The sequence below is a fragment of the Rousettus aegyptiacus genome, unplaced genomic scaffold (assembly GCF_014176215.1).
Source record: "Rousettus aegyptiacus isolate mRouAeg1 unplaced genomic scaffold, mRouAeg1.p scaffold_m13_p_2, whole genome shotgun sequence".
In the NCBI taxonomy this organism is placed as follows: domain Eukaryota; kingdom Metazoa; phylum Chordata; class Mammalia; order Chiroptera; family Pteropodidae; genus Rousettus; species Rousettus aegyptiacus.
Genome location: NW_023416295.1, coordinates 133,619,698 through 133,634,670, shown reverse-complemented (window position 1 = coordinate 133,634,670; position 14,973 = coordinate 133,619,698). Strand labels below are relative to the sequence as shown.

Sequence of the window (14,973 nt, the reverse complement as noted above, 5' to 3'; positions counted from 1 at the left end):
ATTAGCCCGAATTAATGTTCATTCCGAGAATAAAAGAGGTTAAAATTTTTTAAAGTAGTAAATTCAGTTATCTAGTATAACTAAAAAATGAAAGTGATATTTCCTTAATAGATCTGCCAAAAGGCATGCTAACCTTTTACAATTTTCTAGTGAGCCAATATCATCTTCATTAAATAAATGTATGAAATTAAACAATTTATATAATTTTCCTAGAGTCACAGATGATTTAATGGAAAAACTAATACAAAACCCAAGAGGCCTACTTCCAATAAAATTATCTACTAGTACTGCTAACTTTTAACTAATATTATACTAATAATTTCCAATTCAGATAAAAGTTCACAATGTCATTCATTAATTTACATATAACATAAAGATAAATAACTTCAGGTAGAAAGTCATATAAAATTTCAAAGAACAGCCTCTTCCTGCTTCAAAAAACTTGAAGAAATTAAAGAAGCTAAAACTGGGTTCTTCTAAAACTTAGCCTCCCAATTCTAGATAAAGAGACAGACAACATTTCCTCAAGAAGTTCTTTTATAAAAAGAAATTTAAATGATCCCTAGGACATTATGGTTCCTGTTCTGTGTAACTAGGTACATCTAAGATGTATTTAATTTGCACAACTTCCCACTAACTACCTCTACCTTAACTCTGTCTCTTATTTCTTGTTCAATCATCAAATGCCTACATTTAAGGATCCAAGGTTGCATCTCTCTTGCATGATAGGCTCATTACTGTCCTTGAACTCTGAGACAATTACAAGTAACATTATAGATTTTCTTCTTCTTCTTCTTTTTTGTTTTTTAGGCAAGCCAACCCTTGGTTAACCTCACAAATTGCAAGGATCTTGTCAGCTTACAATCCCTTATTTTTTATTTTTTTTTACACCTACAGCACTCGGTCTTCCTAGGTGGTCTCCCAGCCAAGTACCAACCAGGTCTGACCCTGCTTAGCTTCCGAGATCAGACGGTATCAGGCTTGTTCAGTGTGGCATGGCCGTAGTTTCTTAGTCTTTTAAAGAGGCCATTTGTTAATAATATCTAAGAAACCTCATAAGAAATGTAAAAATCAAAGGTTAAAATTCTGTAAGGTTCTATTCTTCTAGCTATGGTTCATGAACTTTAGCCTATTAAAAAAAGACTAATACCTATCACATTTCTAAATGTAAGGCAAAATAATCAAAGTTAACTGGTTTATGAAATAGGGAGCAGATATTATACTAAGTTAATTTTATATTAAAAATTATTTTTTGGCTCAAAAATGCATCTAAACAGGAGCCAACAGAATAAGGCAATAATTTGAGTTATAAAAGTTGCGAATAACCATAGTGAGAGGTGGGTAACATTAACAATTGCATGCTTTAGTATTATTCTGTAGTGAGAAGAGGCAATGGATATGGAGTTAGAACAGTGGATCAAATTCTGGCTGCTCCAATTGTTAGCTGAGTAATCTTAGCCAAGATATTTAGCCTATTAAAAAAGTTTTTTTAAGTTTACAAATATGAACGATTTTGAACATTCCATAAAGTACAAAAAAGTTATACCTACAGAGTAGGTTTAATGTTACCATTTGGCCATTTTTACTTTCTATTAATCTCTTTGTCTCATTCCTTCACTAGAGGAAACAACTTTCTTGAAACTGGTGGCATCCAAGTTTGTCTACTGTTTATTACATCTATTGATCAGTTACTTTTTATTATCAGGGAGTTGTAGCCAAGGGCAATCAAAAAACAAATACTTAATAACCATAAACATTTTGTATAATAAACTGGAAAATACTTTCCAGGAGACACAATTACCATCCCTAAGAAACTTAAAACCTTATTAGAAAAAAAAAATGAAACAATATACTGTATTTCACTGAAGTTAACTTTAAGTCTTTGAATTATGTTATGTACCACTATGGAAGGAAAATGGCCTATTAAATTCTAATAGTACATGTCTTTTAATTACAGAAAATTCAAATACAAAAGTAGAGAGCATAGCAAAATGAAACCCTGTACTACCCATATCCCAACCTCCATAATTATTAATTCATGTCCAATGTTAATCTGTCTACTACCTTCTCAAGATCTTTTTAAAACAAATTCTAGAGATCATATCATTTAATGCATAAATATTTCAGTGTATAACTCTACAAGGTAAGTGCTCCTTGGAGAAAAAAATCCTTACTACCATATCGCAAGTAAAAAAACAAATTAAAAAAAAAAAAAACTCCAATAATTCCTTAATATCAAATACCCAATGTTCAATTTTCCTAATTGTCCATAAGTTATATTTTTTACTTTCTTTTTACAACATGTTAGAATATGGATCCGAATAAACTAAATTAAATAAAATTAGTTTATAAAATGCTGTTATTCGAATTCTATAATTCCATCTTCAATTATTTGCTGAAATACTTCAAAAAAATTTAACTCTCCTTTATTATCTATTCAGTTATCCTGATGCACAGTTTATTTAGGAAAGGCAAGATAGATGTTTGGATTTTTCCTTTCATAAACAAACATCATTTAATCTTCCTCTGCAATAAATATTATATCTGATCCTAGAGTTACCAAGCAAATATACCTGTTTTCAAAATTAGTTAACTTTCTAGCATCCTCCAAAATGGACCAAATAGTTCTTACATTTATTTAAACCTGAGTAATTTTCATTAAGCATCATACATAAATACAAGCTAATTATTTCACCAGGTAAATAACCTATTTCGATGTATTAAACTCCCCAAGTAAAAAGCAATATCATAGAAAAACTAAATGGATAATCAATAAATACCCAGTACCCCTCAAATGAATCCAAACCCATTCAGTTAAGACATTTCCACATAATTACCTAATTATTAGTACTCTTATATCACCTACTCATAAAGTATAATGAGTATTTCTGCCTATCCTAACCAAACAAATGACTTCAGGCATCTTCATTTAAGCAGACAAGATAATACGTTACAGGCCTTTGACAATGTTAACGTGCTAGCAGGAATAATTTCTTTTTAAGAATTATAATTTAAAAATAGCTATTCAATATTAAATTAGTTTAGGATAGCCATTAAAAACTTGTTTAGTATTTCATAATCTGAATAGTAAAATAAATTATCAAATCCAAATAAATCACAGATTCTCATAAATGGTCTTCACTACACTGAAGCACTTTAGGTTTAAGATTTGCCTATGTTTCTCTCTCGAGTAGTCTTAAAATGAAGATTAACATAGTGACAGTGGGCCAAATTATCTACAGAAAATCTAGTTAACATCATTTAATTTTCCTCTGTAATAAATATTATATCAGATCCTAGAATTACCAAGCAAAGTCTATCCATAAAAAAAAATGCTAATTTACAGCAACGACTTAGAAAAATAAATAAGTTTGATATCTAAAGTTCTTTAAAAAAAATAAAAAAATGCTCAATGCAATTCTTTTAGTGCAATTTCACTTTAAAAGTACATTATCCAAGAAAGAATATTAATCTGTAAATCTAGGGATCTATAAACCTAAGATATCATGTTAATTCCAATCAGAAAAAAAAAAACCAGTAACAACCAAACTTAGTATTCATAATGTATAAAAAAATGAAACTGATTATCACTTACTTTTAAGAACAATGAATTCATTAATTCTTTCTATCTATAAAGAGAAATTCATCATGACCTAGCCTGGAAATTAAATGCTTACAAACAGTTCATAGTAAGTTGTTCTTTAGAACAGAATAAACAGCCTGAGCTCCCAGGAGGAGTTATAAAACACTACTGTGCCATTTTTCTCAGGCCCTGCCACAGACTTTTCCTGTATAGGACTATTTACTAAATAAGAACAAAAGACAGGAATATTTAATTGTTCACGTAGATAAATCTGTAAGAAGTGCTTTATTTCCAAAGTTTCAAATTAGAAGTACAATTAGAGGCTAAACCACAACTTCCTCTGGGAACTATAAATTAACTTCTCAGTCACAGACTTCCCTTGCTACAGCTTACAGTTACCGGTCCACAAGGTATTTTATCCCATATTCCCTAAAATCTTCTGCACTGAATGGAATAAGACCACAATGTAGGTCGCTAACCACCAAGTAGTAGAAAAATCCCCTTTTCTTCTTCACTCACTCACTCACTCACTCTCCTCTTCCCTTCCTCCAAGATGAGCATAAAAACAAAAAGTGCAGGGAACAGCATAAATAACTCCATGAAAGCTGTTTATGTAGGACTGAGCACAATGTAAAGCGCTCAGAATGACTATTTTCCAAACCAAAATGTTACTAAGAATTTTGGCACAAACATTAAAGTCAACAAAGAAAGTAGAGAACAAAAGTAAAAAGGCACTTACTGTGCATCTTCAAGTCATAAAGCTTTGCCCTTAACAGATCTTCTCCTATGACTTTTTTTCTGTAAACATCAAAAAATAGTTGAGATAATTAAGCGAAAATTGTCATTTTGCCTGTTTGTTTTCAATTCACTACCCACCAAAATAAAATCTATTAGGCACTGAGTTTTAAATTCTAGCAAAGCAAACATGACTAGTTGCCCTTCCCCACTTTTACTGACTTACAATGGAGGGTTCATTACCAAGAAACAAAATACCTACTACTGCAATCCCTTTCTCTAGAATTGGTAGGATGTATCAGAAAGAAAGGAGGTCAGGGTTTTACTACTTTAGAAGAGAGAGGTAACACTGAATGGATATTGTCAAAGTGCTAGAGAAACTACTCCGCCATATGCAGTAAATATAAGACTGAATAAAAGGAATGCCAAAAACATCCAAAAGACTTCATAAAGAATGTACTAAAAATATCCAATAGCTGGCAGGTTTTCCACCTTGGGAGAAATCACTAAGGGTCTGCCTTCGGACAAAAACAAATTATTATTTTTTACGTTATTTCCATACACCATCCCCCTACCATAAATCCCTGAAAAAAAAAAAAAGCGATTAAGTCTGTGGATTACCTCAGCAATGTTAGACCCACTGAATGAACCTGTTTATATATACTCTCAAGCAAGAGCCAAGAGAACTGGGGTAATTCTAAGAAAGCACGAAAATACATATACATGACATTGTCACAGTCAGTGACAGAAGCTACATTAAGAATGAAGATGGCAAAGGTATTTCTTCATTATGGCATGGAAAAGTGCTACTATCATGTAAACGTAATTGCATGAATCAAAGCTAAGATAGTTAAAACAAATGTAAATGAAATTTGCTCTAATGAAGTTAACTTGGGTTTATGAATCCCTTAAAAATCATATACAAAGCTGTCTGTAAATATGTTTTATAACATGTTTTTTTCTGGAAGAAAGTATCTACAGCTTTTTTTAGATTCTCGAAGAAGTCTATAATTTCCCATAAGAGAAGATAAAAAGAGCTACAATGTTAGTGGCAAGATTTAATAACTTTCAGGAACTACTGTCAACTATTTGGTAACTAAATAAATTTACTCTCTTAAGAAATTAGTATTCTGATAAAATGTACCAATGAGTTATACATCTAATTATGAATTTGACAATATATTGACTTAAGAATACAACTTTTGGACAGTTCTAAATATATTTCAGATCAAAATAGGCTTAAATTTTAAATGTACTAGTACCAGTTAAGTATTAATAATAAATTAATTTCCAGTATATTACTAACTCAAATTAGTTAGAAAAATGTTAAAACCTGTTAAACTCAAGTACTAAGCAATGCATTTCTAATTGCTTTAACAAGAGCAGTTAAAGAAATTAATCTAAACATGTTTAAAGATTTTTTAAACAAATATTTGTTATAGTTGGTAGCAAGTGCAGGCTATAATACAAAGAAGCAAAATAAGAAAGATAATAAGTAGTTTGAATTATAACTGTCTCATAAAGAATGGTGAGCTATATTATTTGTTATTTTCTACTTTTTGTCCAGTGACGCTTGAAACGTAGTCTGTGTGCTATGCTTACCTCTTATTGGTTTGTGATACATACAAAAATGAGTAAGCATTCAGAAAAATTTACAGAAATTTTACACTGCTCTAACATTTTTATTTTATAAAAATATCAATCTAAAACTGATCCCACACCCCCCAAAAAAACTTAAAAAAAACCCCAGAACTCAAATTATATTCTCAGATTTCAGCTGATCCTTCCTTAAATTATCAAGTATGTGCTTTAAAAGAATTAAAATACATTTAAACCTGATATCATTTTTTTAAAAAGTACTCATTTCTTTTACTACGCATTTGGTTCTACACATTTGGATTCCAATTCTAAAGTTCATCACTAACCTCACACAGCTTTTTGAATTTTCATGATAGGAGAGCTGTTTCTTGAAAGAATTTTCATTTTTCTTGTGTTTTATTTCTCTCAACTGTCTTACTTGAACCTAGGAGAAAAGTAAAATCACCTATTTAGAGTGATAGTCTAGCATCACAAATGATAACCTATCAATTATCCCCTAAAAAGATAAAAAATTAAAGAAACACAATTGTCTGAATAAAAAGTGTAGCCCAAACACATATGCTTATTCATTCAAGCATGCTAAACTGTGTATTTAATACAAACTCTGGGGAAACAAAATAGTGAGAGATAGGCCTGTACACAGACTAAGTGCTCATATCAGATATATGAGCACAAATCTGCATGTACATTAATGACTGAAAAATTACTTCTAGAGACCTTAAGTATGTGGACGAGATTATAAAGGTCCTCAAATTAAGAAAATAATTCTATAGGAATCAGAGAATACATAAGGTTTTTAAATCAAGTAAATGAGATGATAGAATTTATTTTTTAGGATAACTTTGGTGGTAATGTGAAGAATGAGGAGAGACTATAAAAGCCAGAAAAACAGAAGAAAGCTCTTACAATATGTAGTCTAGATCTACACTGTCTAGTAGTCACTAGCAATACATGGGTATTGAACACTTGAAATGTGGCTCGTCTGAACTGGATACTGTAAGTGTAAAAATATACACAAGATTTCAAAGACTTAGAACAATAACAAAAAAGATAAACTCAATAATTCTTTAAAAATATTATGTTGAAATAATACATATGTTAGATTAAATTATATTATAAAAATCTTTTTTAACTGTTTCTTTTTACTCTTAATATGGCTACTAAAAGTTTTAAATCATAGAGTGGCTTATTGTATTATTTCTATAGGCAGAACCGGGCTAGATGATAGCGCGAGGGCCTTCAAAGAGTTAACAGCAGAAGAATGAAAAAGGAATAAATTTAGGCACATTGAGCAGACAAAGAGGCATTGATAGGGCAGATAGAAAAAAATGGAAAACTCCCAGAACATTTTTCCATTTGTTAATGTTTAGATTCCTTTGGTATTATGGATGGAGATGTCCAACATGTGGCTGAAAATGCAAATCTGGTTCTAAGGAAAAAGATCTAGGCTAGTGACAGAATTTGAGAAGCCATACAAATATAGACAGCATTAAAAGCTACTGAAGTAGTTGAGAAGCCTTAGCGGGGAAGTAATACCAAGAGAATTGAAAGGACAATCCTATGAGGAGCCCCAATGATTTAAGAAAAGGTAAGGAGGCAGGGAGATGGCAAAGAAGATGTAAAAGGTCAGGTAAGTAAAATGTAACACACACACACACACGTACATTATATACGGTAAAATGTAACACGCACGCACGTGCACACACACACACACACACACACATACATACAATACATACCCATAAGGGAAGTATGTTCTGGAAGCCAAAAGAAATAAAGGTACTCAACAGCATTACATGCAGAAACCACAGGACTGGCCAGTCAGAAGATTATTCTGGCTTAGTGAGGACAGTTTTAGTAAAAGAAAATAATAGAGGTGACTAGTTCAATGGAACTGAGCATTGACTGAGAATATGGAGTAAGCAAGTATAGCTGTCTCATTCAAGTTTAGTTGTAAAGGGAAAAGGAAAATAAAGTGAAGATTCAAAAGAAGCAAAGGTCAAAGAAGATATTTTGAGTATATGGAAAACATCACATAAAAGAAGTACCTTTTAAGTTTGACAAAATTAGATAACAGTGCACCAAACTTTTAAGTACAAACCCTATTAAATAAAACAAATTTTTATTCCAAGCAATGGAACAAAGTTTCACATGAAAAAACAGAAACATGTTTGAAAGCTAAATCATGCAAATAAATCTTTAGCAAAAAACATATGATCTAGAAAAATATGGAACATGTCTTTCAGAGAAATCATGCTTTAATTTTGATTATAATATATACATTTATATCTTTTCTCCAAAATATATACTAATTTGTATAAATGTCCAGAGATATACAATTATAAGCAGCAAAATAATTTTTCATGTCATTTTATTTGAATTGCCATCTTATTTGTACATGTTAAAAATATATCAAGACAAATTATAAATACCCACAATGAGAACATCTAATGCTTAAATAGTTGTATACTGCTTTCATGTCCCTTTTACTCACATAGACAGCAAACAAGCTGTTATGAACATATAGTGCTACCTGGGAAGTTTGTTTTTTCCATCAGTGGCATCATGTATGTATATATTGAGTATTCTTATTTTTAGCTATATATCATTTGTGACTTGTAAGAGATACCTCAAGAAATCTCTTTCTCATACATTTTACTTAACTATTTACTCTTCTCTTTTCACTTTTTACTTATTAACTCAGGAATATGTTTCTATCTCTTTTTTCTTCTTTTAACTGTAAGCCAAAAGTAAATGTGAATACAAATCATAATCATGGTTAATAATAATTAACAAAAATGAGGTATGTATAGTGTGTGCATCTCATGGATGTAATTAGAATTAATCATTACAATAAAATTATACTTTTAATTAAAGGATAAAATCATCTATCCATGCTAACTTTGAAACTGTGAGAAGTCCCGCTCAAGATCTACACAAACCCCCTCATCCTTCAATTAAATTCATTCTCTTTCAAGCACCAGAATTTAAGAACAAAGATACCATTTTATATTTAATTTTATTGGCTTAATCTTCTCAACAGTATCATTTTTTTTATAAAAACACATTTTTCAGGTATTTTGGACTTAAGTTTTTGTGAGGGTTAGTCTTTGATCTAATACTCCATTTCAAACATTTTTTAAATAGAAAAATATATTCGAAATACTATCCAACTAATTAATAAATATTTTTGAAATACAGAAGTCCTCACACTAAAATTATTCTAAAAATTCGAATATTCTGTAATTAAGATTTAATGTGGAACTTCTTTTAGAGCATCAGAGCTCTAATACATTTTGTAAAAAAATTGTAAGCTGACCACTATTTTTTTCTTTAGGGAGCAAAGGAAAAAAAGATTTAGAATTTCTGAGTCCTTGTATAAAAGTCTGGGCTAGCATGCTGAGAAGGGAGGATAATCACAAATTAAACCTAAAGTTGAACAATTTACAAATTTACTCAAACTGGAAATCTTCTAAAGCAAAATTGAATTAAATTTATACTGTTCATGTTACAAAAATAAAATCAAAATCTAAGCCTTACCTTAACACAACCTTCCAATGCACTGAATTTAAACACTGCCTGAAAAGGTTTTCGGTCAATAGGACATGAAGCCAGGGTCTGAAAGAAATGATTAGCAAATTATAACTTTATAAATTTTTTTTAGAATAGATCGAAATTAAACTATAACAAATGCATTTATAAATTTTCCACTGGAACAGGAAACAGAAAAATAATTTTTTCTTCAAAGATAAAATACTTTCCACCTGTTTCATGCCACAGAGTAATTAATACCTTAAGTTTGTTTAATTTTTTTCAAATATTTACTGAGCACCTACTGTTTGCTAGGTAAGTGAAATACAATGATGAAGAGAGATGCCATCTCTGGTATCAAGATAATATCTATTAGGTACCTGCTTGTCCAGTTGAGAACTACTGGTATAATGAGAGCTAGGCTGAAATCAACAGCTCTGTGAATCTAAAGCACGTGGGCAACTCTAAATCAGCTGTTAAAAAAAAAAAAAAAAAAAAAAGGCTTGCACAGGTCCTTTATAGGTTTTTATATTTTATGACTTAGTGTTTTCTTCCAAAATTATTTTGAATAGGCAGTTAAACTAACAATAAAATTTTTTAAAGATAATGAGAAAAACAAAGGATTCCTCCACTTCTCCCCTAACCACCTAGTTGGCCTCTCTAAAACTTGTTTCTTATGTACCTTTTGGAGATATCCAATGAATACACATGTATATGCATCTTTTTAATATAAAATATGGTTCATATGCTAAACTGGATATTGTTTTTCTCTTGATTATATACTTTAGATTAGTTTGTATTACTATTCCAGAGCTGCTCCATTCTTAATGGAATGATATGCTGTAATAGTTTTAATTTTACATTTCCTTTAATGAGTTAGGTTAAGCATATTTTCATATTTTTAAGAGCTTTTCAAAGTTGTTTTTTAAAAAACTCTATTCAAGCCCTTTGCCTCATTTTTTTAAACTAGGTTGTTGGTCTTTTCCCAATTGAATTGTAATTCTTTACAGATTAAGGAAAATTATCCTTCGACCACTCTGGGATTCTAAATCAACTTCATTCTGATGTAAATATATTTCTTATACTTTTATAATTAATGTACATCAATTATAATTAAGAGTTCCTCTGATGCTACTATTAAATATTTGTATAGAAATGGGTTTATATTATTTAAACTGTTTAAGATGTGGTACGTTGTCTACTAGGGTAGGAGGGAATATTCTGTAGCCTATGAAGCACTGAAAGGTGGTATTAATACCTGTGGTTTAATAATATCAAAATAATTAAAGAGTAAAACAGGATTTTCACAATTTAATAATAATAATCTAAAAGACCACAAGATAGTAATGGAGTTTTCATAAATTATCTTATATTCCCTAGTGAAGAAATGTGGTATTTGCCTTTCTGGATCAGGCACATAACAAGATATGCTTAGCCAAGTACAGGTAGATCAGACTGTGTGTAGCCCTTGATCATATAATACGTTTTCACAATGCTCAAGAGTCACTTTGGGAGTAGCCAAAATATAAATTGAATTACTTTTACTACTCTGCTAAAGTTAAGTAAGTAGGCTTTAATAAAATCTTTTATCACATCTGAATTAGGAAATGTGACTTTATTATATATTGAATGAGTTCAGACTGGTAGAAGCCAGCTCAGCTTACTTCTAAATACTATGGATTTAGGATGCTGTTACTTTCCTTACAGAAAACTTGACCTTAAGAAGCTTTACTACAAGCAGCAACAAAGCTATCCACATCTTTCTGATAATGCAATGCAAATAGCAATTCTAGTTCAAAGAACTGAGCATTGTAACTACGTGATTGTTGTTTACCACATTAGCATGTACTATATGTAATTTCTTAGTCTAGAAGTTATATTAATACATCTATAATTCAAAAGAATATTTAAAAGTAAAAACTTTCAAGTATTTCTTATTTTTACCAAAGTTCCAAAATAAGTTTTTATTTTTATTTTAAGGTAAATTTTGTAACACTTCTAAAAAAGATAAAATAATAATAAATGAAAATGTTTCCTTCAATGTTTTTTTTTTTTAAACTACTAAGACAGATGTGTAGAGGCTCTAGATTTACATCCTCATTTTATATTTTGTGCTTTTGTGTAACCTTGATAGTTATATAGCCTCTTTGCTTCAGTTATCTTATTAGTGAAAATGGGGATAATAGGACTTATTTCTAAGTTTTTATGAGAATTAAAGGAATTAATAAAATTTTAACAGTGTGTGGCATAGAATATTGTGTAAAGTCTTCTAAACATCAACTAGCTTCACTGTACTAACAATAAAAGAGCCTGGTTACATTAACAAAAACATAACCCACAATAAGATGTATATATACATGCGAGAGACATGAGTTCTTAGTGACTTTTTGTTGGAATTTGCAAAGTGCATGACATATGGAAATTAAATTATATCATTTTATTTTATCTCTTTCAATATGCAACACTTACTAAGATCCAAAGAAAGCCACTGTTTGTGTTCAAGAAATGTATTCTGTATCAGATGCATTGAGTCTTTCAAAAACTCTGAAATTATACAATCCCATTTTCTTCTTTATTAAACTTCCTTTGTTGACATCAGCTAAATGGCAGTCTTTCCTTTACAATGTTCAAACTGACAGTTTTAACCTGAGCCATTCCATTTGATCGGTTTCAAATAATGGGGTTCTGAGTAAGATTTTATTTTTGTTCTTTTTTCCTTAAGCATAACTGCCATAGATTTGTCTAAGGTTTCATTTGAAGAAAGAGTTCCACTGCTATTACAAAAAGAAAGAAAACAAAAAAAAAGTAGTAGCTGGAAAACCATTACTATTTAGTATCAAATCTTCATAGTTCCTAAAATAATCAAGTTAACACTAGAAAATAAGTTAACATTTTCTCTGGCTCAGACCCAGCCATCAGAAAAATTTCTTAAAACCCAATTATTCTCTCTGAGTTAACAAAAACATAGCTCAGAAAACAAGTTACCTAGAAAAGACAAAATTTCTTTGCTATGACTGAGAAATTACATTCATGTCTGACCTTAGAACAGTTTAGTAAAGCATTTCAAAGAGGAAACAGAAAAGAAATTCAGTTGTTCTGAATTAAGTCTTTATAGCACACTTCAATAAATTAAAATGTTTTAAAATTTAGACCTTTAATTTTTTGTTAATGTATACAAGTATGAAGTTTTTTAAAAACATGCCAATGTTCAAAGACACCATCTGTTAATAGTAAAGCATAAAATTACACATAACGTGATGATCAAATAGCTATAATAGAAAAGTTTTATAAACAGACTTTTAAAAATGGTTTGTACTGGCCTAATTTTAAGGCATTCATCCTTATAGCCAGTAGATAAAATCTCGAAGGTATTTTACCTCACAGTTTGTGTTGCTAAACTAGGTTAGTTTTTAAGTTGTGTGGTTTAGAAAATTACCAATGTAGAAAAAATTTTAATATACCTATTCTGCTTAAAAATGTGATTTTAGTTTTGTAGAAAATTACCCCAAATTTTGTTTTCCTTATATACAACAGATATAAATACCCCTTAACTATTCGTCATTTTGATTCCTTATATACAACAAAAATACCCTTCATGACTCACCTATTTATATCAATATGGCTTTCATTTTGATAATTTTTAAAGTATCTAATTTAGTTTTATAATCAAAATACTCCATATTACCATTCGACTTTGTGATACAGCTACAAAATATAATAGAATCTGATTACTGCTTTACAATGTAACGTGTATTCAACAGAGCATACATTTTACTGAGGCTGCTCTGTACTAAGGTGATAACAGTTAAGGAGGCAATTTTGATAGGAAAAAAAAATCTTCCTAATGATTTCAGTAAAACATACCCTAGTATTCTGAAGCGTTGTAAATTCCCAGCTCAGACAAACCCATATTTAAATATAAGAACAGGAAACCTTCCTTATTTGGGAATTCAGGATTCTTGATTTCTAATATTTCTTCCTGCTGCTGCTCTATCCTCAATCACAAAGGCTGCCTACAGATAGCCCCTCCTAGAGAGAGAGAAGGAAGTGTTAAAGATAAGTGCTTAAAGACTAAATCCTAGTACATATGCTTACAGGTAGGTTTGTCTGTTCATGGGAATCTTTAGAACAGAATCTATCTATCCCTCCTAACAAATAAAGCACAGTACATAAAACTGTAGTTCAAAATCAAATAAAGATTATTTAGGATGCATACCATTAGAGGTTGATGCTTATTTTAAAGTTATTCACCAGGACCAATCTTTTCACATTGATAGTTCCAAGATACCTGGCCTGGACCTCCAAAGAAAGTGCTCACCTGTAGTCAGCCTATATGTTCCCTATCACACTTAACCAGTTCTTTTAAGATAGTCCTTGTCAATCCGTATTAGTCAAATTGTGGTTCTTTATAACAGCTTTCAGGAATGTATTCCTAAAGGACAAATGACTGTCAGTGATAAAATTAACACCAAGAAAACATTTAACTATTCAAAGGGAATCTTTTCAATTTCTCAGATACATTACAACAGCTAGGTAGAATTACTTTTAATCTTAATTTCTTTTGACATTTAATAGCTAAGACTTTCTTTTTCTAATATAAAAACAGAAAATTCTTAAACTACCGGTATAAATCATTTTACAAATTCTGACATTTTAAACTAGGCTATACAGAAATATACATTAATTTACCCAACTTTTAAAAATAGACTATTAAATGAAAATATATTACATACATGTTTTAGGTAATGTGTGTTCAAAATGTAAAAAATATTCTTTGTTCTACCAAAGGTTTTACCAAAGGATTAATCCACAAGGTGAAAACAATGGGGGATTTGGGAATATGAGTCACAAATTCAAGTTCTGAAGGAGTCAGAATTAGCAACCTCTCTAACCCACTTTAAGGATGAAGACAGACAGCCCCAAATCACCTACTGTACAAGTTGTAAGAATTAAATGAAATAATGTATTTGAAAATGCTTTATAAATTATAATGATAATGACTAATAGCAGTGCTCCACAGGTATATTTAAATTATTACTCACAGACGTACCTGAGAAATTTTAGTTCAGAAATAAAGAAAAGTTAAATTTTAGTTTCGAAAAACTGAAAAAATCCAAACAATAAAACTTTGCTGAATTACACTAAAAAGTAATCTAATCAACAGAATGATGTGCAGATTTATACTCACTGCATAAAGGAACATCTGCATATAAAATACATCAGTAGGCAAGATGTAAGTCAATTAGTCTTATTTTAATTTTTTGGTATGCATTAATTCAAAAATACACTCCTCACCTGTCTGCATTGAACACTGTTGTTTGATTTCTTCGAGAACTGTATGTCACCACAGTAACACTCTCTTCATTTCTAGTCTCATGAGAGAAAACATATCTTTGCCAACTGTCCAATTTTGATTTCATTAACCTTACTTTCTCAAACTGAAGCTGTCAGCATTTGATATGAAATGGAAGACTGAGATAAATAAATTGAGGAAGGATGATTCTCTTAAAAGTAGGAAAGTTAAT

At 30.4% G+C, this 14,973-nt stretch overlaps 1 protein-coding gene and 1 pseudogene across 5 annotated transcripts in view; both read right to left on the bottom strand.

The window, feature by feature from the left end:
• SCAF11 (SR-related CTD associated factor 11) overlaps window positions 1–14,973 on the bottom strand; it is a 65,049-nt gene that overhangs the window by 16,732 nt on the left and 33,344 nt on the right. For 4 of the 5 annotated variants that reach the window (XM_016134308.2, XM_016134314.2, XM_016134313.2 and 1 more), the window contains 3 exons: window positions 9,458–9,535; window positions 6,244–6,341; window positions 4,323–4,381 (listed from right to left, as the gene is read on the bottom strand). In XM_016134308.2, the coding sequence (XP_015989794.1) occupies window positions 4,323–4,381; window positions 6,244–6,341; window positions 9,458–9,535 (235 nt within the window). Of the gene's footprint in view, window positions 1–4,322; window positions 4,382–6,243; window positions 6,342–9,457; window positions 9,536–13,312; window positions 13,350–14,973 lie in introns of those variants that run through there. The other variant, XM_036236499.1, reaches the window with a different exon arrangement.
• LOC118614244 lies at window positions 889–1,007 on the bottom strand (annotated as a pseudogene).